Below are 26590 nucleotides of genomic sequence, written 5' to 3' on the forward strand. Positions count from 1 at the left end.
TTTTTTTTTTTTGGGGGGGGGGGGACAATTTTTTTATTATCATTATACGTGAAAGGGGATTAAGCACCAGTTGGGTAAGGCTGCGGCAGAAACTGCTGCTTTAATCATCACGATTCACGAAATATAACGATTTCGCTTCGGCATTTCGTTGAGCAAAAGCCAGGCAGATTTTTAATCTGGGGATGTACGGCAGTATATGCCATTTGCGGCGAGCAAGCAGCGCTGTCCTGGGGAGAGCGCTTATTTTTTTTTTTTTCTTTCGCGAACACCACGACATTGCGACCGGAAAAGTGCCACACACACACACACAAAAAAAAAAAAAGCACGGGTGCTTCGAAAACAGCGGAATTAGATTACCGTATATGCTCCGCTCTTGCGGGGCCGCCCATACAACAATACGATTACGAATCAGATTGCGCTTCTTTCGGTATCCTGAGTGGGCCGAAATGCCGTGGTTTTGCGAGCGAAGTATGCAAAAGTGGTTCTTGTATAAGCTCCTCTTTTGTGTCGCGCGAAGCCCTTGGCGAGGTTTTATAATGCGTGCCCAGCGTGAACGCGGCGTGTGCGCCATCACAAATCATTTCTGTATGCATAAGCGTAAGCAGTGATGTCGCAGAAAAGTAACAACGCGCGCTGCGAAAGCTGGGGTTAAACTGAATGAAGTAGCGGTTCGTCGGACGAAGTTTCGCTTTGCTCGAAAAGATATGGATAAAGAGCAAAGGTCTTTGTTCAAGTTACATGCCGAAGTATTTACCATTTTACACTCGGGATACACGGCGCTCCGTAGGAGAGTACTATAATGCAAGCGTGGTAATGGCTCCAGTGTCGTATCAGATTAGAACACGCTGTGCTTTCGAGGCTAGCCCATTCATTTAAATATTTGAAAAAAATATCATATGAATATCTCCCTCTCTTTTTGTTGTAGCTTGTCTGCTAGCTGCTTTGTGCGCCGGGAACTGTATAATATTTTTGTTTGTGCCCGAGGTACTCCCTATGCAAAACACTTTTGCGCTGATAATCGCTGTATGCCTGCATATGACTGGATGCTCAGGCATATCGACCAGTCAAAGTTTCATTACTCAAATGAAATGTAGATAAAACGTGGAGTAGCATTACGTATAATGTCCGGCACTTCATTTTCTACTATTTTTTTAAAATCTAAATGCAAATACCAACGTTCATAATTCTGTACGTAAGACTTTCTTTCTTTGATTCCTTGTTTCGTTCTTTTTTATTTTTTATATTTTTTGAACAGGTGGCTCCTCCCCCGTAAGGGGTTCTCGGAGTCGCTCCTCAGGACCTAAAATAAAGTTCACTGCCTGCCTGCCTGCCTGCCTGCTCACTATCTTGCGCTTTCGTGGCGGGCTCTAATTTAATAATTTACGATGCTGTGAGCGTAGGCTCACAGCATCGATGGAAAGCAGAATCGATACAATATCACCATCGTCGATCGCTATGTCACGTTCCAGCACGAGAAATAAAATGCCTTTCCCGATTCAACCCACTTTCTTCTGCGACACTTCAACAAAGTATACTATAATACCAGGCCCTCTGGCTGAGCAGTTATGACATTCATCTGCTGAGCACCGCTCGATTCTTGGGAGAACCGTGGAGACCACGTTGCGGTGAGAATGGAACACGAAAAACGATTGGGCACGGTGATCTCTGTTCATATAAGAGAGACTTGGAAGGGCGGAGGAGGGGGTCGGGGCAGAGGGGTAGGTCGCATTGGGTTCAGAGTTCTCAATTGCTGTGCTTCTCACAGTCGAGGGTATAACTTTGAGACATAAGCGAAACCCGCCTGTTGTAACCACATGCTTCGCTTGTCCGAAATACACTTGAAGGCACACTCTGCACCGCTGTCCATCCTTCTCAGCTCTCAACGGTATGCTCGGTGTACTTCTCTCAGCCGCTTAGACGACAGATCGTTCGGGGGAGCAAAGGTCCCGGAACCTTTGCTGCCCGAACGATCGTCTGATTCATGTTTGTTTATTTCGAGGCGTTGAGTGAATCCATCGATCTGTTATCTCCTTCTATAACGCAGGTGATCAAGATGCTGTTTGTCATCGTGGCGCTGTTCGCCTTCTGTTGGCTCCCTTACCAGCTCTACAATGTTCTCCGGGAAGTGTTCCCCAAGATTGACAAGTAAGTGCGCACCCCTATCTAGAACGTCATATCCTGATTGTGCGTAATTCACAATACGTGTAGTAAAAAATCTCACAACGTGGCACAGTATTAGTGCTTGAGCCGATCAGCTTTAGTGCGAAATACTTCAATTTTATTAGAGAGTCTTAACCAAATTTCTCTTTAAAAAGCCGGGCTTTTTTCATACACAGCGTGTTTCAGCGAACACTTTCAAAATTGTTTAAAGGTTGCCTGTGGCAGTTAGGATAATACTAGTTCCTGAGCTAGTCTACTCGAAAAAGCGGACATTACTTGCACAAAAAAGTGACGTACATAATCGACTAATTCACAAAAAATCAATAATCAAGTTTTTACCTAATTACTTAAGCCCACATTGCAATTTACAAATTCTAGCCGTGGAGTTCGCAAAGCGGATCCACTTGGAACGAATTATCAGGATGACGCCAGTTTCGAAATATTAATTCACGATCTTTGCGGAGAAATGCATTGGCGTTCCAGTTATGTTATTAAATGCATAAAACGACAATTTGTTAAGAAAGTAAGTGGAACGCGAATGCATTTCCCCGCAAAGTTCGGGAATTATTATATCAAAACTGGTGTCATCCTGACAATTCCCTCCAAGTATATCCGCCTTGCGAACTCCACGCCTAGGATTTGTAAATTTCAATATGGGCCATAAGTTAATTAGTTAAACATGAATGAGTGATTTCCTGTTAATTAGTCAATTATGCATTTCAATTTTTCGCGTCCGTAAAGTTAACTAGAATGGTGCTATCTGGCACAGGCAACCTTTAAGTATTTTTTTAAGTGTTCGTTGAAACAACCTGTATAGGATGTCCCAGCTAACGTTAGCCAATCTATTCAACGACAAATAAAATATTTAGAAAACACGGTGCATGATACGATTTTAAGACCTACGATGTTCGTTTGTCAATACGCTGACAAGCGAAAACCGTAGTTGTTATAATTTTATAGTGCACCGCGGTTTTTACATATATATATATATATATATATATATATATATATATATGTACAGTAGCCGACGGATTTGATGGCCGGACCCCGGCCGAAACGTCAGTAAAGTCTTGTTATGGTTTTCCTACGTGCTTCTATTTTTTGAACTACTTCTGTGCCGGCTCCTGTTACTCTTTACTTCACTGATATATATATGTATCCTTTTTCGTTGCACAGCTTGGCTAACGTTAGCTGGCACACGCGGTATAGCTGCACAATTACGACATCTTTGTGCATTTGAACCGACATTACAGCACACTATCAAATCTTGTTCTTCGAGCAACAAATAAATTGATTGGTTTCTTGAGAGAGTGAGTGAGTTCTTACAGCTTTTTATTATTTCTTGTGTGTTCGAAGATACACCATGAGCACTGTGTTATGCCAAACCGTTAAGGCGATAACCGGGAAAGTTTGCATATCACTTAAAATTGAAAAAAAAGGACACCAATGTAAAATTTAAAAGATCAGCAGACTTCAGCGATTCCTTGCGTTTGTGAACTGCGACAGCGGCAGATACAACCACCTCAAGAAAAGCGTTTTTTTTTTTTTTTTTTTGCAATGCACACAACTTCGTCTTTGTCCGCTACACTACTGCCACGCGTGCTTTTCTCGGTGACCGTCTTTCACCGGCTAACAAACGTTCAAAGTTATCGCCCAGCGCAAGATGCGCCTTCCTGTATTTGATGTATCTCGAATGTTATCGCTGGCTCTATCCGTTGTCTGTTGTCACAGAACCTTTCGTCATCAGATTGTACGCGCGACACGAATTGTGCAGTGCTTTCTGGAAGGCATGCGGGCACCCGCGATTACGCTGGAACCTTCGACGAGTCGTGTATAAAAGCAGACACGCTAGACCCGCAGATTAGATTTCGGCGATCGACAAGTGGGTTCTCCGCTATCATTTTTCCGAGTGCTATTTGTTTTAATGGACACAACTTCACCCAATCAGTACTTAGTTCCGTGAGTTGCGTTGTGCTCCTGTAATTGTTCTCCGTCACTACAACGTGACATTTGGTGGAGGTGCTTTTGCGTTCATGTACCGGACGTTCCCATCGAGCCCAAACCCTGAAGACTGCACCAACGTCTTCCCGGACCATCGAGCCCGCGAATACACGCAAAATTGCCGTGCGACTGGCCGCTCGAGGCACGTTGGGTGCATTCGCGGGCTTCTTTCACGCTCGGAAAAACACTTTTATGTAGCACCTACTGCGCAACAGAAAGCTGTATCGGGCGTTTTTCATGTTGCATTCTAGTTTTCTCATTGAAACTCTTCATGTAATTATAATATTTGAGAAGTTGAATCATTATTAAAGACTAATAATGTAATGAGGCTGAATGCAATCTCCAAGCGACGGCAAACAACATCACCTTGGGTCTGTTCATCTACGTGGCATTTGCAGATTTTTAAATCTTGGTGCATGATAGTTGGACACTCTGCACATAGTATATTACATGTATTTGTCATGAGAAAGGGAAATATGCCTGGATTTGATTCCTGGCTCACCAACTAGCCCATCGGTATCTTTTAAGCGCATTCCTGGCCGACAGGTAGCACTTCTCATGTCCTCGTATGTTATATGTCTCGGAACATTTTCTTCTTAATGGCCACTCACGCAGATTCTGCGCAAACAAATCCGGTGCCTGAACAAAAGACATGTTACGTACAATATGGACGAACGCAGCCGTAAGGGCACATATAAGAAACAAATGCGCTGCTACGGACTGAGTTTATTTTGCCGCCATTAGGGCCTATATACGGACACCTGCGCCCCACAGTATCAGGAAAACCAGATGAGAATGCCATGCCTACAAAGGAAAAATCTAGAATAATAGCAGTGCGTCGAACAAGTGAAGTCATTTCTTGTACAGAATAACAGAGGGCTCACTGATGCCGAGGGAGGCAACACCGAGAACATCAATCACCATGATCAATTGCCAAGGGTTTGCATGCGCACTGAGAGCCTTGCTAAAAAAGACAGAGAGAGGATGATACAGACTTTAGCAATAAGCGCGAGATCTTAGCCTGAATGATCGCTTGGCATGCTAATCCAGGTGCTGGGTGAAAATTATGGCCTACACGTTGACCAGATAAATGCGCGCAAGCAGCACGTACGCAATAAAGCTATTCACAAAATTTTGTTAAGGCCTGTGGACCGTGGAAACACGTACCAGCAGCGCTTTCGTAACGTGCAATGCGCAGGTGGTGCTTTTCCACAAACCGACATTGTGCCGCAGATCCAAGCTCGAAGTCGCGCTGCAAGTGTACCATGGCCATTAAAGCCTCGTTAAGTGCCGTGTACCATTGTCAGGTCGACTATATCGAGTGTGTATGTGTGTGTGTGTGTTGCATCATCTAAATCTACCACTGCGTTCCATGTTCCATGCAGGTACAAGTACATAAACATCATATGGTTCTGTACTCATTGGCTGGCTATGAGTAACTCCTGCTACAATCCTTTCATTTATGCGATCTACAACGTGAGTACCACTCATCGCTTCCTTCCAGGTGTTTTGCTGTTTCAAACATTTGCGCCGAGTTGCATGCAAGCTTTATGCAAGCTTTATGCAAGCTTTTTGCAAGCACTAGTTGCATGTCAGGTTGCATCACCTATGACAATTCTAGCAGCCTAGTTTTACTGTCCCACTTTTTTTATGAGCAACGGACAGTATATGCAGAGTGTATTTTTTTAGACAATACATGTTTCTTATTAAAAACTAATGAGCGCAGCGTACATGGCGTTTTTGCAGACGAGTTCCTATTGAGGAGGCGGACTTACTTTGCCGCTAATAACGTGAGCTTCAGAAGTCTAAATAACAAAAACCAATTAGTTAACTTTTTTTAGTGCCTTGGGGACAGTTGTCTAAATGGCATATTATTATTATTTATGGGTTTTTACGTGCCAAAACCACAATCTTATTATGAGGCACGCCGTAGACTCCGGAAATTTGGACCACCTGGGGTTCTTAAACGTGCACCTAAATCTAAGTACACGGGTGTTTTCGCATTTCGCCCCCATCGAAAAATGGCATATTTGGAGGCAGTGAAACTTTTCCGTGCACACCTGTCTTTTAAAGATCTTGAAGATAGCACCTGATACGAGATTTTCATCACCAATTCCAGAGCTCAATCGAGGCAATATCGCGACTGAGCGCGTCCCGCTGCGCGTCAGACGGCAACGCCCCGTATACAAGTGTGGGGCGAAGTTTGAATGATAGCATGCCGTGGCAAATGTTGACCCGAAACACAGCCGTACACGCTTTCCAGGCAAAGCATGGCATATCAGTAGGTGCCGCGACTGGCCGAGACATTCAGTTTCAAACTTCGTCGCACTTGTCGTCACGAGGCGTTTCGGTCTGATATGATAGCGGGGCCGCCTTTACTGCGCTCCCGCGGCGCTCGGTGTCGATGTTGCCTGGATTTACTGTTGAAATTCGATGATAAATATCTCGAATGAGGTGCGACTTTCAGGATAAAAAAAATTAGGTTGCATTGAAATGTGACTGCCTTCAATTTCCTCATTTTAGCAACTGCCCTTAAGGCACTAATAAAAAAGTTCATTAATAATTCTTTTTAACGCCGTTAAGGGCCCCGTGTTGCCGAAAGTCCGGTGTGCGTGGCGTTGTCCGTATGACAAAAACCACCCCGAACCATGCATCCCGACCCACGCAGGCCCTCCGCGTGGCGCATAGGCGTTACTGAACTAATGGAATTTCTCGAAGTAAAATGCGGCAAAAAAATTTAATGCACGACTTACACTACAAACCTGATAGCGTCGAATTGTAATTTCGATATAAGAGAAAACATAATCCTTTTACGCGGAAATTGAAATACAAAAACTTGGAGGACGCTTAAGCTTTGCCTTCAAGAGTGGAACACGATAGCATTCAAAGATCCGTGACTGTTTCTCACACTTTCCGGCAACTGCGGCTTATGTAACCGTAATGTTTACCGGGAAACGCTGGCGGTGAACACTATGCACGAAGGCGTGCTTTCTGGTAGAAACGCGGCCTCTTTCTTGGGCCGGCCTTCTTTTATTGTTTGCACCTTTAACATTTCAGCCTGAGAAGATTTAGCATAAAAGGCATGCGCTGTCGGCGTTTAGTTGCGTGACAATTGTTTGTGGGCTGTCACTCTCAAAATTCCGAGGAAGAACTTCGTAAAGAATGCAACACAAAGTGTGAGCAACTTTAGTGGTATATAAAATATATTTGGAGGACCTGCGTGGTTGGGGATGATTTTCTCGGCCGCGGGTGCCAATGCCGACGCCGACGCCGGATTTTCTGCGACACGGGGCCCTAAACGCTATCGAGTTAGAACCCCTTTGAAGCTGTCGTTTGAGCTCCGTTTGAGTAGCGGCGGCGAGCGCCGTGCGGACGAAGATAAGAGAGCTCGCCTAAATGCATGGCGTTCGCCGCCAGGCGTATCCAGGTAAACATTACGGCTGCAAAAGTTGCAGTTGCCGGGAATAGCGTGAGAAGCAGTCAGGGATCTTTGAATGTAATCGCGTTCCACTATTAAAGGCGAAGCTTAAGCGTCCGCTAAGTTTTTTTTTTCATTTGTCTTCTGACGCTCACGTTATTAGCGGTAATGCATGTCCGGCTCGCCTATAGGAACTCGTCTTCAAGAAGGCCATTTTCGCTGTGCTTATGGCATTTTTATTACAGAATTTGTATTGTCTAAAAAAAAAGCTCCCTGTATAGTATCTATTCAAAATGATCAGCCCGCCCGATAGCCCAGACTTGTCTCGCACTGTGAGTATCAAACCGCTTTGGTGTTGAGCTGAAGGCAGCAAACTTCCCCTGCGTACAGGCGCGACTCCTGATTTTTTTTGTGCTCTGGCTTTCACCTCGCCATCGCGCTGACCGCTTCTCATCGAACAGCGGCGCTTAGCTGGCCAGTCACACACAAAAAAAAACGCACTCACGTAACACAATTCATCTGAATAGGGGCATGTGCTGGACCCGTAATCGTTGGTAAATCATTTCGTGTACATGTGAGCGATTCTTAAAGGGACCCTAAAGAGAAAAAAAAAATATTTCACCTGCGTTAGTAAATAACCCTTCTGCAATACCTAAAACAAACGCCACTCTTACTTCGAGAGGAGACGTGGAAAGCCAGAAAAGTCGCAAGGAAGAAAGATGGGTGGCGACCCCTCCTTGAGGTTCCCACACCCGCCTGCTGTGACGTCATGGATTTTGACGGAGTCTGCTCGGGTCTAGTTAATTCTTCATATCGGTGAAAATGGACTACATTGTGACCAACGCGGCCCGAATGCGTTAACATACTTGGAAAATACGTGACGTCACACTGAGGTATATCTTCCTGAGACCCGAACACAACTATGTGATATAATCGCTCTTCAAGGTGGTTTTTTATTGTCTACTGTTATGTAATGAGCTTGAAAAATATATTTTTAAATTTAAGTACCACGGTTGGATGCCAAAAACTGCGTCTCCATGTACGTGAACATCTCCTCATCTCCTCATGTTTGCTATGGTAAAAACTGCATTTCATTGCTTAAACGTAGAGATGAATATGGAACTACGTGTAGTACATTGCCATGTGACTGGCGCGTCCGGTATTTCCACGCAATCTTAGTGATTTCTAAGCACACCTCGAGTTTGCTTTCGGCCGTATGGGACGACACAGCAGTCTAGGTCAATTGAGTGTGAAATTCCTCGAAAGCGGATGACAAGAATGCGAGTAAACCACTTCTTCACTGTTACACAAGCGCCGTACACTTTATACCCGGAATGAATACTTTGCGTAACCACTTGCGAGTGAAATTATAAAAAATGTAGAAGGGCAATGTGCAATGTATTGTACAAGAGGTCTTAGGAGGACTGGCGCTGGGGTTCTTGTGTAAAATTCTATAAATGTAGCTTTGAACTTCGTTTTCTCTGCTAATATTCAACCTATTATCGCAAAATTAACGAAGAAAAAGGAGCGTTCAAAATATAAATTATCGATCTAAGCAGATTTAGTGCTCTTCTTTAGGGTCCCTTTAAGAACTGGCGCCAGCTAATCGGGGTGTCCAAAATACGAAACAATGAAGGCAGTCAGCCAGGACGCCTAAACGTTGGCCATTCAGGAACGGCTCTTACGTAAGAAAAGGTTTGTGAACAAATTCAATTTTGTAGCAAGAAAAATACTCGCCTCGTGTCTATATTCTGCCTGCATAGTGCAAGGGTAATTTCAATCCTGCTCGTAACTCCGAGCCCGTGTTCGCAAGAAAGTTCGTACGCAATCCAGGAGTGGCGCGTAGGAAATAGGCACCAGCCAATCACCATAGCGAATGTGAATTCGACTTCAGGGGCCGAATTCTCACAGCTTTTTATTAGTACACGAACTTCTTGCTCATTATCTGGCCGCTTTCGAAATAAGATCTCCGTGTTCCAGCCTCATACTACTCCCCTATAGGCCTTTCTGTACCCGATCCCTCTATCTGCAATTACAGGCGGTTATGTACGCGCCGGCCCAGTTCTCTGCGTTTCACTGAAGAACTTGCTATCTTTATCGCTTTTCCTCCGCCCTCGCTATTGGCGGGCGCTTGTTGCTATGAATGGAAGTTGCGCGCGAACTTCCTTTCTAACACAAACAGTGACATTGAACGAATGAAAGCACTGGTACCCTGCGACACGTGCCTGAGACTCACCGCTGTCACTAATCGGGGCTTGAATATATGTATGTGCGAGATGCGTTTGTTACGTAAAATAGAAATTCGTTTCGAACATAACCCGACCGATCGGGCCAGCAAAACGAAAGGTGCAAGCGAATGAGGAACAGAGAGCGCATACCTTGGTGGCATCCGGTGCCCACAATGTCTGCAAAATGCCGGAAAAGTGCCGCCTCCCTAACTCCAGTTCGAATTATGTGGAACTAGAATCTCCTTTTACGATGGCAAACGACTACGTACAGCAACGGATCGAAACGTCTGGCCTTTGCAACTTTACTTTGGTGATGACCCTAATGACGGTGGCAAATAGACTGGCGCACATGGGTCGCAGTATCGGAGCAATATAGCTCCTGATAAACGAATAAGTGTTTGCGCGAAAAACCAAGAAAAATCTCGATCGTCCACCAAAGTGCCCGATTGTCTACGAAAAACAAAGAACAGACAAAGAAAGAACGATTGTGGTTCTCGTGGACTCGCCCGCGAAGAGCACTAACTTAAGGACGCAAAAGAAACTGTCCAACGGCGGCGAGCTAATGCAAAAACAATCGGCGGGCCACGCAGGCGACGACTGGATAATGTCGTTAGCGCTGACAAATAGAACTGAACGTGCGATGCTTCCGTCCTCCTTAGCTGCTTCTCCTGTCCCCCCCACCTCTCCCCGCTCCCACTTTCTCCCTGTCTTGTTTTCTTTATTTTTTTGCTACTCTTAACCAAGCACGTCGGCGCTCTTAGGTCGCCTTTGGTCGCAGCATGGTTTTCCCTTCCTGTAACGCCACCTCTGCCCATGCGGGCTCTTTTCTCTGTCCAGATCATTCCCCGCAAACCTAGCAGAGAGAGAGGTGAGGGCGAGCTTTGAGCCTGCAAGCGCGGCTTCTTTCTGTACACAGGATGGCTATAGTCGGGCAAACCACACAGGTACGTGGATCGCTAGGAGGGACTCCAGCGAAAAAAAAAAACACAAAACAAAAAAACAAGCAGTGAACGGTGCAGACTTCCCTTTTCCAACCTGCCTTCTTTCCTCATGCAACACGCACGAACGGCGCTTCCCTTAGCTTCCTTTCCAAACTTGCATGTTTGCCCAAGGATGAAAGAAAACGGAATCGACTGCACTAAACCACGATAATTTATGTGGCACACGGTGTTGGCACGCCAACCAAAGCGTGCGCAAAGTTTGTTTTCTCTTTCAGGGGACCCTTGTCTGCAAGTTATGTGTATACCGGCCATTATGTGCATTCTTCTTTCTTTCTGCTTTCTCCCTCCGCTTGATGCACTTTCTTGAGCTGTCTGCAGCGCAAGGTGTGTCAGATATTTATTAAGGTACATTTTGCGTCCACATCGAGGTCTTAAATTGCCCCGGGCCAAATGCGCCCTCGGTCTCGAGATAATGACTGCGCGCTCTTGTCAAAAGTTTTGCCGCCAGAGGGGAAACTTCGATGACGACTGTGCGCAATAAGCGAGCGATGTTGTTCATCATTCACGGGACAAAGGGCGTGACAAAAACGAGACAGCAATCCTGATATGTATGTCTTGCTTTTATTGCTTAAAGAGCAAAAATATTAATGTTCCTTTTCCTTGGGTGCTTGCCTTCGCGGTAGGAAACATAGAGACACGGTGATTAGTCGAAGCATGAGGTATAAATTCTACCTTCATTCGAAGTAGTCATAAACAGGATACAGAGGCTCCTTCTATAACTAGCGATGAAGTTAGAAGGGCCTTGCAAGACATGACCCGGAGAAAAGTGGCACGAGAAGATGGAATAACAGTCAATTTAATCGAAAGTGGAGGAAACGTCATGCTTGAAAAACTTGCGACCCTTTACACGCAATGCCTCACGACTTCAAGTGTACCAAAGAACTGGAAGAATGCCAACATTATACTAATCCATAAGAAGGGAGACGTAAAAGAAGTGAAAAATTATAGACCCATTAGGCTGTTTCACTATAGTGTATAAAATATTCACCAAGGTAATTTCCAATAGAATCAAGGCAACACTTGACTTCAGCCAACCAAGAGAACAGGCTGGCTTCAGGAAGGGATATTCTACGATGGATCATATCCATGTCATCAATCAGGTAATCGAGAAATCTGCGGAGTACAATCAACCTCTCTATATGGCTTTCATAGATTATGAAAAGGCATTTGATTCAGTAGAGATACCAGCAGTCATAGAGGCATTGCGTAATCAAGGAGTGCAGGAGTCATACGTGAATATTTTGGCAAATATCTACAAGGATTGCACAGCAACCTTGGTTCTCCACAAGAAAAATAGAAAGATACCTATCAAGAAAGGGGTCAGGCAAGGAGAGCACAATCTCTCCAATGCAATTCAGTGCATGCTTAGAAGAAGTATTCAAGCTCTTAGAATGGGAAGGCTTAGCAGTGAGGATCAACGGCGAATACCTCAACAACCTTCGGTTTGCAGATGACATTGTCCTATTCAGCAACAATGGGGACGAATCATAGCTAATGATTGAGGACCTTAACCGAGAAAGTGTAAGAGTGGGATTGAAGATTAACATGCAGAAGACAAAGATAATGTTAAATACCCTGGCAAGGGAACAAGAATTCAGGGTCGCCAGTCAGCCTCGAGAGTCTGGAAAGAGTACGTTTATCTAGATCAATTACGCATAGGGCACCCTGATCACGAGAAGGAAATATACAGAAGAATAAAATTGGGTTGGGGTGCATACGTCAGGCATTGCCAAATCTTGACCGGGAGCTTACCACTATTGTTGAAAAAAAAAGTGTACAATCATTGCATTCTACCAGTGCTAACATATGAGGCAGAAACTTGGAGGTTAACAAAGAAGCTCGACCACAAATTAAGGACCACACAAAGAGCGATTGAACGAAAAATGTTAGGCGTAACGTTAAGAGAGAGGAAGAGAGCGGTGTGGATCAGAGAACAAACGGGGATAGACGATATTCTAGTTGACATTAAGAGAAAAAAAATGGAGATGGGCAGGCCATGTAATGCGTAGGATGAATAACCGGTGGACCATTAGAGTTACAGAATGGATAGCAAGAGAACGGAAGCGCAGTCGAGGTCGGCAGAAAACCACATGGGATGATGAAGTTAGGATATTTGCAGGCGCAAGTTGGAATACGCTATAGCGCAAGACAGGGGTAATTGGAGATCGCAGGGAGAGGCCTTCGTCCTGCAGTGGACATAAAATATAGGCTGATGATGGTGATGAAGGTATAAAATATTAATAAAAAATCAGAAATGCCTCATTAATTATACCCCAATGCCTCGCGCAAACTGAGAAGGCAAGCGGGGCAAAATGAAGCACATCAACAATAAATAAATAAATAAATAAATAAATAAATAAATAAATAAATAAATAAATAAATAAATAAATAATTCGGGCTTTTTAATTGAAGCAGTTGTAGTATATACCATGCGTGCGGCCAAGCAACCCTGATTGGCCCACAAGCCACAGTCCGCGCACGTAAACAGCGATTTTCAGTGCCTTCAGAGTTACAATTTTACAAAGTTTGCTACAAGAACGTTGATCTCACCGGGGCTTTATACTTCTTGGCGGAGGTTGTGTGTGCGAACGATTAAACTCAGGCACTTAAGTTCATCAGTTCAGTTTTTCACTATTAGGCAACAAACTGACAACACAGTGTTTTTTACACAGTGATATTTTTATATGTACCTGTTTATCTGTGCTTTCATTTCTGCTTCATAATATCCTAACTATATCATGGCGAGAGGAGAGACAGAAGGAAGGGGAAATGCAGGGAGGTTAACTAGAGAGGAAGATCCGGTTTGCTACCCTACACTGGGGAAAGAGGGGAGGTAAAGTGATAGGAAAGTAGAGAGAGACACAGAACGAAAGGGAGCACAGATACACATCACAGTCGGTCACTATCACAACATACTGTCACCGCATACTATCACCGCACAGCACAGGGGTACTTGTAGCACTATAAACATCCGTTCAGGCTACAGCCGCTTGTCCAAGTCTGTTGCCCTTAAAAACTGCAACAGTGCCCTCCTCGTCACCCTCCGCTGCGATGGCTTGTGATGTCGGCATTCTAAAATGGTTTCCTGCGTTGAAGGTCTTCGATCAAAGCGCGCGATCGCGATTTCGAGCGATCGTCTCTGTAAATTGTAGCGAGGACAGTAACGGAGGAGGCGCTGAGGAGTATCCTCGCTACCACTGTCATCACACGAGTCGTCGTCGGCCCGTCCGATGCGGAAAGCGAGACTTCGTAAAAGCCAGTTCTAGCCATATTCGACAAAGCAGCAGTTTATCGCGTCGCCAGAGTCCAGCTGGGAGGCGAAGGCGGAAAGAAGAGTCTAGGTGGTGCAGCGAAGTTTCGAAGTTTTCTAGCGGCATCTGTCCTTGATGACGGTATCGACTTATATCAGGGCGAAGTTAGTATATTGCTTATATTACATAACAGTGGTACTTTTACTTTTTTCACTGTATGCTCAAAATATTGCTTTATTGTTTGCTGCAAATATTTTGTACACCACGTTGTGTACCGTACCTGACGCCTCTGGGCTGTTGGCAGACACACGTAAATCTATCTATCTATCTATCTATCTATCTATCTATCTATCTATCTATCTATCTATCTATCTATCTATCTATCTATCTATCTATCTATCTATCTATCTATCTATCTATCTATCTATCTATCTATCTATCTATCTATCTATCGATCTATCTATCTATCTATCTATCTATCTATCTAAATACATGTTCTAGTTGTCTAATTGAAGCTGCTGAGTGCCTAAGGTGTCAGTTTGGAGACTAGGGGCGCTATAACGTAAAGCTCTTCCAAATGTTTCTATTCCAATTCTGCTAACAGCCCTCCACGATTGGTCAAAAACGTTTCGGCCCACCCGCACTTCACCTGTCTGTCACGCGACGTCACGAAAACCACGATAACTCCCCATCTGATATGTCTTCTGCACACAGATACTACATGATTTGACAAAACAAAATAAAACGATTATTTCCTATTCTATACCTTATTTCCAATTCTATAAAAAAAAGGCGCAACTCCTTTGCTGTCTCTTTATTTTGTAGAGTTGTCTGATTATAACTATTCAGTTCACTTGTTAGTTTTTTTGTCTCCCGGCGTCTTTCATTCAGTCTAAGCAATTCTGTAACCTCTAAGAGTGCAAAAATGGTGGCACAACTCTGCGCTATTTCACCATAGCCAGATTTCGCCACCAGGAGAATCAGCGGTAAATTCAGGTACAAGTTCAGCCTGTAGCACTGAGAGCACTGTTCAAATGAACCCAGTCCTGCAGCGATTGCTATAGTGTTTATGCTGCGGCTAGTATGCAGGGTAACACATGTTTTCGGCAACCCGTTAGCTATATAGACGAGGCTTCCGAAACTCATTGACGACAGTAGCAAACTAGGTGAATCACTACTGGTTCATCAATGAAAAGGTGCTTAAAACGAGGCACAAGGCTGAGAAGGGAAACGGCGCATGCGTCCTGTCTGCGATCTTCGTTTTGTCCCTCGTTCTAAGCGCCTTCTTTTAGAGATGATCCTTAAATGTTTTCTTCTTTTTTTTGAGAGAGAGAGAGCCGGCGCTTGTGTGCAAATGATCGCAACTGAAATCTAATAGCGGCGTGTGTTCCGGTGGGCATAGAGCTCTCTGGTGAAAGGTTTAGCTTAGTGCAGGGCTAATCCTTTGTTTGGATTTAGTCACGGTACCAGTTATAGTTCAGCATTAGGAGATTTCTTTAAGCAGAATAAAACAGAGTTGCGTGATAAATTTAACATCCAACAAACATACAGTAGTAGCTTTTTCTGCCAAATATGCATGAAAAATATACGTGCGATTAGTAAAAAGCAACGTTATGTTAGAAGCTTAGCACTTTTATTAAAACGAAACATAAACGAAGAGTAGGTCAGTGCACCGTCTAAAGTAAGTTCGGTTTCGATTTCAAAAAAAAAAAAAATAATGCCAGCCCTCAAAGTCAATATGGCACAGCAACGAACAGAGATCAATTACAACTATAAATTGCCCCCGAGACATGCTTGGGCACATTTCCATTGTTGCACGATTTCTTCACACGATTCACATATGCCTTAAATGGCAGCATCCATTACGGTTGCCACTAATCGTTTGCCTCAAGAACACTGTTTTACTAGTAAATTTCTCAATAAAACTTTTAAAGAGTGCGCGTACAATCTAATATATCCAACCCTTTACATCGACACGAACATAATCGCTGTACATATACAGTGCACATGTTGATAAACATTTAAAAAAATCTTAAATAAGGCTTACCTTCAAAGGCCATATATCGTCTTTGACCGACAAACGTTGTTGATTAGGGAGTTGACTTTCTCCTCTAATGATATTATTTGAGGAGCCCATGATAGCCGTATGTCTATAATATTACCCAAGAACTTGTGTAGTCGCACAAGTTGCAAACGCTGAGAGTAGCATCAGCTGGAATCTCTTCAGGAATTTCCTTGTAAAAGGAAGTAGAGAAGTTTTCTTAAGTGAAATAATCATACCTCTACTTTTCAAAAAATCATTAATCATTGTTAGGCCAGCTTGTAACTTTTGCTGAATGGCTTGAGTACTCGATTCAGATGCCCATATGCACAAGTCATCTGCATATAGTGAACAATTCAAGGTAGCAGGCAAGATATGGGGTAATTCAGCCATAACACAGTTAAATAGAAATGGACTGAGCACATTACCTTGTGGAATGCCTTGATTCAATTTATGCTCTGTGCTTTTGCCATCAGCAGTTTCAATATATATTTCCCTGTCTCTTAAGAATTCCGCAATCTATCTCGGTGTTCGGCCAACTATACCCAACTGAATTAACCCATGCAGTACGTGACTGTGGCGGGCTGTGTCAAATGCACGCTTTATGTCTAGAAACACTGCAATGGTGATTCTCTCACAGCTCCTGTCATGATCTACGCATGTAACAAGATCTAAAGTAGCATCCATCGTATACCTCGCGGGGCCCTAAATAATATAATGCGTGAGAAATGCGTAGAATTCAGCTTCTCTCTCAGTTTCAACAAATTTCATTCAAATCGGTCCAGCGGTTGTCTCATAACAGCATTTGTGCGTTTCACATTCATTTGAATGGGAAATGGGAATTTGCACCGACCTAAAGCTTCCAGATAAAAGCCGCAATATGCCAACATCTTCCTCTCCCGAAAGTCGTGGAGCTCAGAAGAAACATGCATGCTACGCCCTTGTCAGGTCACAGTCAGATTTAGTCTCGTGCCTAATGCGTACTCTAGGTAGAAAAAAATAACCGCCAACAATTTTATCGCTATATTCTTGGAAAATTTTGCACTCTGCGCGTCCGCTTTTGCTCCCTGGAAATCTATAAAAGCGGCAAACTGCGATTCCCACCTATAAAAATTCCCAACAATAAAACAGCGATAGAATCATTACTGAGTTACTTCCTCGGAGTACTATCGAAATACTATACAGAAGCTTATAAAGGATGTATACGGAATCATGGATGACTGAATTGAACTAGCACGGAGTGCTAGGTCACGCAGCCTGCCTTGGCAAGCCAACTCTCCCTGAAGCCATTCCCTTCGTTTCCTTCACAGCGAAGCTGCTAGCCTCTCGGTGGTCAGCATTTTTCGTGTCCTGTCCGTGAAAAAAAAAATGATCATCATCAGAAATGGTTCATAACCCCCTAAGCAAGCAAGCAAAAAAAAAAAAAAAAAAACAATGGCCCATCCCCCTCGTAATGCAGAGACTACAAGCACTCAGCAAAGTGAAGCGAACAGTGCATACATTTATAATCACGCATATAACGTGCAGAACAGCGTGCGTTTCAATAAAGAACAAGCTCAAAACAAGCATAAGAACCATCAATAAAGCATTGCATCAGCAGTTGTAGTGGCGGTTTTGCAACAGCTTCACTGGACATACACTTTCGTAGGGCCGGGATGTCGAGTCATTTTTTTTTTTCTTTCCCTCGGAAAGTCGGCCCAACACGTGACCTACGAGTCGCGGCGCACTGGCCAAGAGCGTTTGGTTTCCGGTAGTTCTTTTTTTTTTTTTTTTTTTTTGACATCGAGGCGGCACTCGTTCGGCTGCTCTGCCTGCAGAGCGTGTGGAACACGTACGGATCGGGGGCACTAAAACCTACCCCGCGCTCTGACGTGCCGTTCACGTGTTGGGCCGACTGGTTTGGCTTCAGTGTCAGCGTCTCGCAACGCACCCCCTCCCCTCCACCCACCCCCTTCCATTTCTTTTCTCCCTCCATGGGCAGAACTATGCTAGACCAGTTAGTGGTGAGAAATAAATGTGGGCCTATAGCGTCACCCTTCCCAGAGACGCGATCATTCTTGCAGCAGAGCTGTGTCGCAATAATGACGGCTTTAGAAAAACATACAGAAGGGCCCCGTAGAAAAAAAAAGTGGCTCTTATAGATTCTGTAAGGGTGCATCGAAGGCACTTTAATCTTTGAAGGAAGTAATAGCAGGTTACTGAGCAAAGTTCGGAACCTTTGTATGAAATGCCAAATTGCCGGTTAAGAAGTAAGTTTCGGTTAAGAACCCAGTGACGTTGGTGTAAAAGAGAAGGTAAGAGGAGATGCGTTAGGCAATTGCTACAACGGAAGCAGAGGTATTAGGCGTGAGCCTGCAAGACTTCAGCAGTCTCCTTAGCAATGCAGTAAAAGAATAGTCAACAGGATTAAAATAATTTAAAAGGAAAGAAACCTGTCAAGCCTCCGTCAGTCTGCGAAGCTGCAACCAACTAGAAATATTTTATGAAGTCGTACTTTGTCGACCTAGACTAGGCCATTCACGTGCCGCTAATTTTTATTTTTTTAATTTTCTTTAGGAGAGGCAGAGGGGGGGAGGCCTACTTGTGCAGTGTGCGGTGATTCGGTGTACACCACTTTAATGTCATGTCCCCTGTACTAAAAAAAGAACCAAGTTACTTCAGCAACCTTTAAAAGTTTATCTTTCATCTCAGGCTTCATTTGGCGAAGAACCCTTTATAAACCTTTAGGGATGGTTGTAAAGTCTTTAAGTATCCATGTTCTCTACACGCTCTAAAGTAATGGAAATGCTTGGCTCTTAAACTGAAAGTCAGGTCTATACTGATGTTGTGAAAGGTCGATGGTCGCTGTAACTTTGAGGAAGCAGGGTAAAGACCACGCGACATCATCATTAGCCCGTACATGTTTCATGTATTCAACACAAATTGAAGTTCAGTGTCTACAATTTCAGCACGTCAATCTACGCCGAAAATGTAACGATCCTACAGACTAGTGTACCTTTAAAGCTTCGCGTAATATGTTACACCATTGTTTTCGCGCATTACAATCATAGCTGGTTGCAACTAACTTACCAACCAACTAACTGACTAACTTACCAACTAAAGAACTTACTAACTAAAGTAGATGAGATTATAATCCTACAGTAAGCAGAGCCCTTCTATCAACAGTGACTCCTTCCCTCCGAACTAACATAAGAAAGCAAGCGAACGAAAATATTGCAGGTGTTAACGATCATATTCATTTGGCTCTGAAAATCCCAGTGCTTCTTAGGTCCCTGTCCTCACTTCGTCTGTTCGGGCCTAAAGGGTGTTACAATGCATTAAAAGACGATCTATCATTTCTCTGGCTTGTACGCAGCATTTCGCCTGCAGCATTTTGCCCTCAAACAACAAGATCTAGGCTTAAGAAGTAACAATAAAAAGCTAGACATTTATGTTCATTTTAATAAGACAATAAAATGCGCTTCCCTTGCATTTGTCAAAAACAAATATCTTTTTTTGGCGCCTTCTTTAGTTCCGTTGGTTTATCCGCTGCTAAAACGGCGGAGGCCGTTCGGCAGCGCCACCTGAGTGCGTTGGATCGAAGTACTATATACCAGATGACATATATTAAATGACATAAAAAGTAATACTCATTTACTTAAGCGGCTTGTGTATCGCGCAAGTATACACATTCGATATTCGCGCTTCTTTCGACGTCACGTAACTAAGGCAAGGGCTGCGAAGTGACATGCGTAACTATGTTTAGTGTGCACAATTCTAGTCCTTGAGCTGGATTACTCAGAGAGGCGGACAATATTTGCAGGAGGAATCGAAATGCACAATTGACTGATTACCAAACTAAATATGATTTTAACTAATTACCTTACTGCAAATATTGCAATAGCGGAACGTGTGGCTAACATGACGCAAGTTTGAAAAAAAAGTGATTTATTATTTTTGGTGCTTATTTAATACACACTGCGCACACGAGGTATATGCAGGAAGGACAAAAATAAGCAAAAGAATACAATGAACAAAACGTGAAACCAAAAGTACACAAGTGCGAATACAATTGTCACGAAGCAAAGAGATTCCAGTCATGATGGGGCGCAGAAGAAATGAATATTTAAATATGTTCGGGCAAAATAGGGGGTAGAGCATTTCGATGGTCTCATCATTAGTAGACTTATACATTGAGGGGTCGAGTGCCATCTTGTTATTGATTAGTTGGGAAGAAATTCACAGGGTCTCTTATGTTATCCCTAAAACGACTTGAAGGCGAAAGCCCAAGTGCCGACGCATTAAAGACGGATACATGCCGTACACATTCCCTTTAGTCATCCCTTTTATTTCACTTGGTTGTCCCCTTAATTCACCTAGTCTACTTCGCTTAGTCATCCCTCTTAATTCGTTGAGTCATCCTCTTAATTCGTTTACTCATCATCTTAATTCGCCTAGCCATCCCCCTTAATTCGCTTAGTCTACTTCGCTTTTCCTTTTAATTCGCTGGTCTTCCTCTTAATTCACTAAGTCATCCTCTTTATTTCATTAGTCTAATCCGCTTAGTCATGCTCTTAAATCGCTTAGTCATCAATCTTAACTCTATTGCCTTTAACTTGCCTGAGTCATCCACTTAATTCGTTTAGTCATCCCTCTTCATTCGCTTAGTTATCCACTTAATTCGCTTTATCACCCATCCTAATTCGCTTTATCACTCATCTTATTTCACTTTATAACCCATCTTAATGATACATCTTGCTTGCTTACGGGGGTATAAGTGCTCACGGAGGTATGAGCCATTGTTGATGATAGTCTTTGTACCTTTTGTGTCGTCAGCGCGTTTTCGCTCAAGGACTTTGAAGGTCGACTGAACGATGAGACATATAAGGCTTTCGCCTTAATAAATTCCAGCCGTAATTTTTCCTACGCAATTCAAGTAACGGAAGGTCATGAAATCCCATTAGTTGTGTAGGAGAGCCGAAGGTCGAACAGTTGTTGTACACAAACCGCACAGCCTGCCTTTTATTCGTTCAAGGCTGTTTATGTTGCACTGAGCTAGGGGTCCCAGGCAATACAGGCGTACTCGTGCTTCGTTCGAATTAAGCAATAATAAGCTAGGAGTTTAACTGCAGATGGTGGAGCTTCTTTAGGTTTGTATTTAAAATAAACGTTTACGAAACGCGGAGGCAGTTATATTAACATGAAAGTTCCAGGATAGGTTGCTTACCAGGGTGACCCCTAAATATTCTCGTTTTAAGTGTGGAAAAGCATAACATGCAAGTATAAGAGAGTGATGTTTTCTTAAGAGATATGTGAAGAGAAACACTTTTTCTACATTTATGGTGATCCGCCACTGTTTGCACCCATGCAAAATGTTATTCAGGCTGTCATTCAAGTCATTTTCGTCGGTAATACTGGTTATCTCATTAAACAAAGCGCAATCATCCGCAAATAGTCGTATTTGAACATTTGGCTTAACAAAATCACCAATGTCATTGACATACAACAGGAAAAATTAAGGGCCCAATACACTGGCATGCGGTTACCAGATGTGCCTGGAAGGTAGACTGAGTGTAGCCCGAGTGTAGCCCATAGACCGAGTGTAGCCCATAAACTGTTCGCGATCGGTTAAATTCTGCGATCCAAGAGAGAGAGAGAGAGAGAGAGAAATGACTTTATTTTGCCAAAAATGTGGTTAGAGGAGGGCGTAATGACTAGAAGCCTCCCCCCTCCCCCCTTTAGAACCTGGGCCACAGCGGCGTCTTCAGCCATTTGGACTAGTCTTGCTTGAACATCCGGGTTCGAGCTACCATTGGAACATCCGGGTCTCCCATTGCTCCTCATCTCTTATTATTAAAGTTGGTTGTGTTTCTGACCTGTAATTGTTATTATATTGTTTTTTGGTCGAAGTAAGTAATTCAGAAAAGACAGTTTCTGAGCGTAAGTATTAGTTTATCGTTAGGTACCTTATCAAAAGCTTTACTGAAATTTAGAAACATTAAATCAATTTGGTTGTTATTATCAATAGAAGATCAAAATAGTGAGTTACCATGACTAGTTGTGTAACTCTGGAGTATCCTTTTCTAAAATCATGCTTAGAGTTCGTTGGAATACTATTCTGCGGAAGAACCTTATTTGATGCTTTTTGCAATAATGTGCTGAATTAGTTTACAGCAAACTCACGTTGTTGAGATTGGACGATACTTTTCTAAAAATAAAAAAAAGATGATTTCCCTTCTTTAAAACAGAGTCTCACATGGCCTGGCTATCTTACAGTCTCTCGGTAATTTTGAACACGAAATGGAAGCACGAAATATGGTAACTATGTATGTTACGAGAGAATCGGCATATCGTCGCTTATTTCCGGAATGCTCTCATGTCACCTCATTTTTGTCATCCTTTAATCACTGAACAGTTCAGTGCTTGTGGAGAAGCCATCGGCAGAATAGGTGCCGACATTTCCACTTTCGTCCAAATAGATCGGCCAGTCGATCAGCCTTGAGCACTCTACCAACATATTCCGCTCGCGGTATTCGCCTTATGCGATGGCGTGCAACGTTAAAATCCAGAAATGGTTTTCGCGTGCTATCAAAGGAAGCGGGGCAGCATATTTACGCCCTATATTAGAAAAGCGGTTGCCTCTTTTTCGCTGCCTTCAACCTGACGGAACCTTGCACTTTTCATTTGTTCTTGTGTTCGGCGAACCCAACCAATATGTCGCTCTTTCTTTTTTTGCCTTCGCTACCCTTCCCAACCACTCCCTCCTTCGTATCCACAGGAGCGCTTCAAGCGTGAGTTCGCGACTCGCTGTACCTGCGGTGGTCACCGTTACAAGTCTCCCAAAAGCCGCTTTGCCTCGTACGAGCAGGAAGACAACAACTCGACCATTATAGTGTCCATGCGGCACTCGTTCCGGCTCAGTTTCAAGAACTCGTCGCAGCTCAAAGCGAGCACGCAGGTGTGATGGAGCCACCGGCGAAATCTGACTGGCTCACGTGAATCAGGGAAGATGACGAGACGGGACTACGGCGTCCCCGGCTTTCCTGCACTACCTCCAGCGGCGCTGACTGAACCTGGGTGCAACCACCCCGATGACCGCAGCGCCGACGCACAGCTGCGCCACTCCAAAGACGACCGCACGCCGTGGATCAAACGGCCGTGCCCCACCGATCTTCGACACTGAACTTGAGCCCTGGTGTCGCACTAAGAAAAGTGCCCGGCCTGTTCGACTGACGCGTCACAGGTGTTTCACTGTACACATTGATGTGTCTGCGCGTGCGTGCGTGAGTATGTGTGTGCGTGCGTGTGTTCCACTTATGACACTCATTAGCCGGTGCTGTAGAGACGCAGCGAGGAATGTCGTGCTACAGTGACTTCAGGGCGTGCCGGAAAACGTACCCAGTGCGTGTTAAAGCAGTGTTAAAGCAGTATTGCGGCCCTCATGGTGCCAAGTTGAAAGTTGGAAGGGGTTTGGCGTACGTGTGTGTACCGTCGAATGACGTGCGACACCAAGCGTCGTAGATATTTGGGAACTTTGAGAGTGCAAGGACTCTAACGGTTGTCTTTCACGAATGTTTTTTCCACATGTTCTCTTGCTTTCTGCTCTCTTCGTGCGTGTTCACTGGGGGATGAAGAGGCCACGCGTTTGACTGTCACTGCGCGTGTGGCAAGACCAGGCACAAGAACCAACACATGCCTGTTCAGAGAGACCAAAGTGTGCGCTTACGGCGCTGTGCTACGTGGCATCGTGGCAAAGCGCCGAGAGGTGCTCTCACCCCGCTATCGCATACTTGAACCGCAGTTGGATTTTAGTGTCAATGTAAAGGCTGGTAATGTTATCCGTGTTCTTACACCGCTCTTAAAGACGTTTAGCTTGCTAAATGTATAGTGTACACTACACGGTCTTCATGTGGATGTGTTTGTGTTCAATTTAAGGTTTTTAATCATGAGGGAACTGTGTGCGCTGTACTTACGAAAGGAAAGAGCCGAGTGACTAAAGGCTCCAGTGAATCTCGTCTATTTTCGAAGGATGCGTTCTCTTACGGCCTAATCGTTACGTGTACTGCCTCAACTTTGCTCCGTGATTTCTTCCTTATGTGTGTTTAACTTTTTCGTGCAGTTATCTTCTCTATTAGCCTTGATACAAACTGCTGGCTGCAATGTATACGTACCAACTCTCGCCCAGCTGTCAACTCTACCAGCCATCATTTTAAGGCATCCGCCATGAAACCTCATTGTTGTTAAAGATGACAGTGCGACAGTGGTTTTAGCTCGGCTAATGTCAAAAGCCTCAGTGACCTCACTTCGCTTTTACAGCGCTTCGCTTAAGGCACTTCACTCCCATCACCAGGCATATGCGAACAGGATAGCCTCCGTGACAGTATTGATACAGGACGCAATTGCACTCCAGTAACCGGAGCTTTCAGCATGAGCCCATAGACCGCTCTCAACCAATAATACCAACCTGAAGTGTCAACTGCCGTGTTGAAGTGTTAAACTGCCGCCACTGTATACACGTTCCTGGTGATTTCCTCAAGCGTCCTCCTCTTTTTCCTCTCAGTCTAGGCCGAGTACGCGATAGTGAGGAAAGCGGCGCACGGTGATTACCGCAAGAGCTGCTACAAATCTGAATTTGCGGTGCTTCGAGGGAGCAGCCATGTCTTGTAGGGAACCGCAGGAAAGAATGAAAGAACCGCCATAACGCTGGGACGTTCCTATCGCATGCTTGTTGCCAGTGTTCGCTCGCCATGGCTTTGACGTCAGCTGCCCCGTCATCAAACTGCCAGCCTAGCGCAGGCTGCTGCCGACAGCTGGTAACGTTGGTAGAGATTAAGTGCGCATGCGCTAAACAGACGTGAAAGAGTAACAGATTCTGGGATGGCAATTCTGGACATCGTCAAATTCCGCCATAATGTCGTATCAGCCATCTTCTCAGCTCTGATTGGCCCAAAGGACTGCTACGGCCTCTCTGATTGGCTCAAAATGCCGCCATTACAGAATTTGACAACCTGCAACCTGAAGGAATTCGACGATATCCAATGTCCAGAATTGCACCCCTGGTCTACACTATAATCTCTCGTGGTGCGAATGAGCAAAACGGGACACATATTCGCATGAAGCAACATCAAGCGTATCCAGCCCAATGTAATTCACTGCAGCTAGCGATTCGCTGACGTTGCAACGTCATTCTATATCACAATAAATCCAGGTAAACAATGCAATGTTAAAGTAACGCCGACGGGAAACGAGCCCACCTATCGGTTTGTTCTCTCGTCGGGATCGTTCTCTCTGGTTTACCGAATGAAACTAGGGAGGTGTGGTGAGGTTAGCTGCGTTCCCGAAACCGCGCCTAGCTCAGAGAAAAAAGACGAGCGACATAACTTTCTCGTGAAGCCATCGCTCGGAATGACTCTTTGTCGTTGTCTCCAATCATGTCCTACTCCCTCTTTTTACCTGTGCTTGTAAAAATTCGCAACTGCGTCTCCGCTACTTCCCCAGGTGTGCTATGATTACTCATGGTGCATATCGTCTTTGAAGAATCACAGCGTTTGCGTGACACAAGTGTAAAGAATTTTTTTAAAATTATCTCTATACATGCTGCTTGAATTGATTCTTGACAAGAACGTTGTTACATTCCTTGTTTGAGTGTGCAGTGACGTCGAAATGGTCAATAAAGGAACAAAAAAAAAAACTGAATAGCGTCGTGTTGAATGCATGCAGACGCAGTTTCTTATGAATTTTTCCCTCAAGCGAATAAGCAGCAGTGTGGGCCTGGCAAGCACTTCACAACGACTCAGGCTCTGGCGTGTAAAACAGTAGGCCGTATTTTGTAAAGATTCTATTCCTCCGGTTCTGATCATTCCTTATCCGTTCAGCCGAGTGGCCGATACCGCCCCCGGTGGCCACCAAATAAAAACAAAAACAAGCATATCCAATGCACATCTTGGAATCTATATGACGCGAAGCTCAAGTTGGGCGGTTAATCAAATGCTCTAAATTTTCCCGTTTCATTTGTGCGTCACCCGTGCTACGCAAAGTGACACACGTGACAATCATCTCTAAGGGCTAGTCGGCGTCGGCACGATAGTTATTATACGTATGATTGATGCTATATCGCTAGAACATCGGGCTGTTGTGCTCGGGTACTGAGGTTCGATCCCACCATCGGGCACCTAATTCAAGTGTGAGCTACTCGGCAACACAGCAGCACCCAGCAGCGACGGTCAGGCAAGTTCACGACAGTTCGCAAAGAAAGCTTCGCTTTAACATAAAAGTAATTGTTACATAATCAAGCCCAAAATAAAATAAATCCGGAGAGTAAATTCCTGAACGCGTGCCGACGATGCCTATCTCCCTTTCTGCCACCTCCTCACGCTCTCTCTCTCTCTCTTTTTCTTCAGATGCGTGCCTGAACTATGGCACCAAGAACTGTCTTAATTACATCTGCCGTAATGTCACATGCATATTAAAGTAGGCCAGCGTGCTCACTTGGAATAATAACTTGGTTAAGC

The 26590-nt window shown here is 44.2% G+C and overlaps 1 protein-coding gene across 1 annotated transcript; it reads left to right on the forward strand.

Annotated features, from left to right (window-relative positions):
- The first annotated feature begins 2044 nt into the window (after positions 1 to 2044).
- Positions 2045 to 25761, forward strand: LOC119436805 (neuromedin-K receptor-like). Its single transcript, XM_037703794.2, has 3 exons — positions 2045 to 2145; positions 5547 to 5637; positions 22858 to 25761. The coding sequence occupies exons 1-3, from the start codon at positions 2054 to 2056 to the stop codon at positions 23041 to 23043; spliced, it is 369 nt and encodes a 122-aa protein (XP_037559722.1). The 5' UTR covers positions 2045 to 2053; the 3' UTR covers positions 23044 to 25761.
- The last annotated feature ends 829 nt before the right edge of the window (positions 25762 to 26590 follow it).

Source organism: Dermacentor silvarum, chromosome 1, assembly GCF_013339745.2.
Source record: "Dermacentor silvarum isolate Dsil-2018 chromosome 1, BIME_Dsil_1.4, whole genome shotgun sequence".
Lineage (NCBI taxonomy): Eukaryota > Metazoa > Arthropoda > Arachnida > Ixodida > Ixodidae > Dermacentor > Dermacentor silvarum.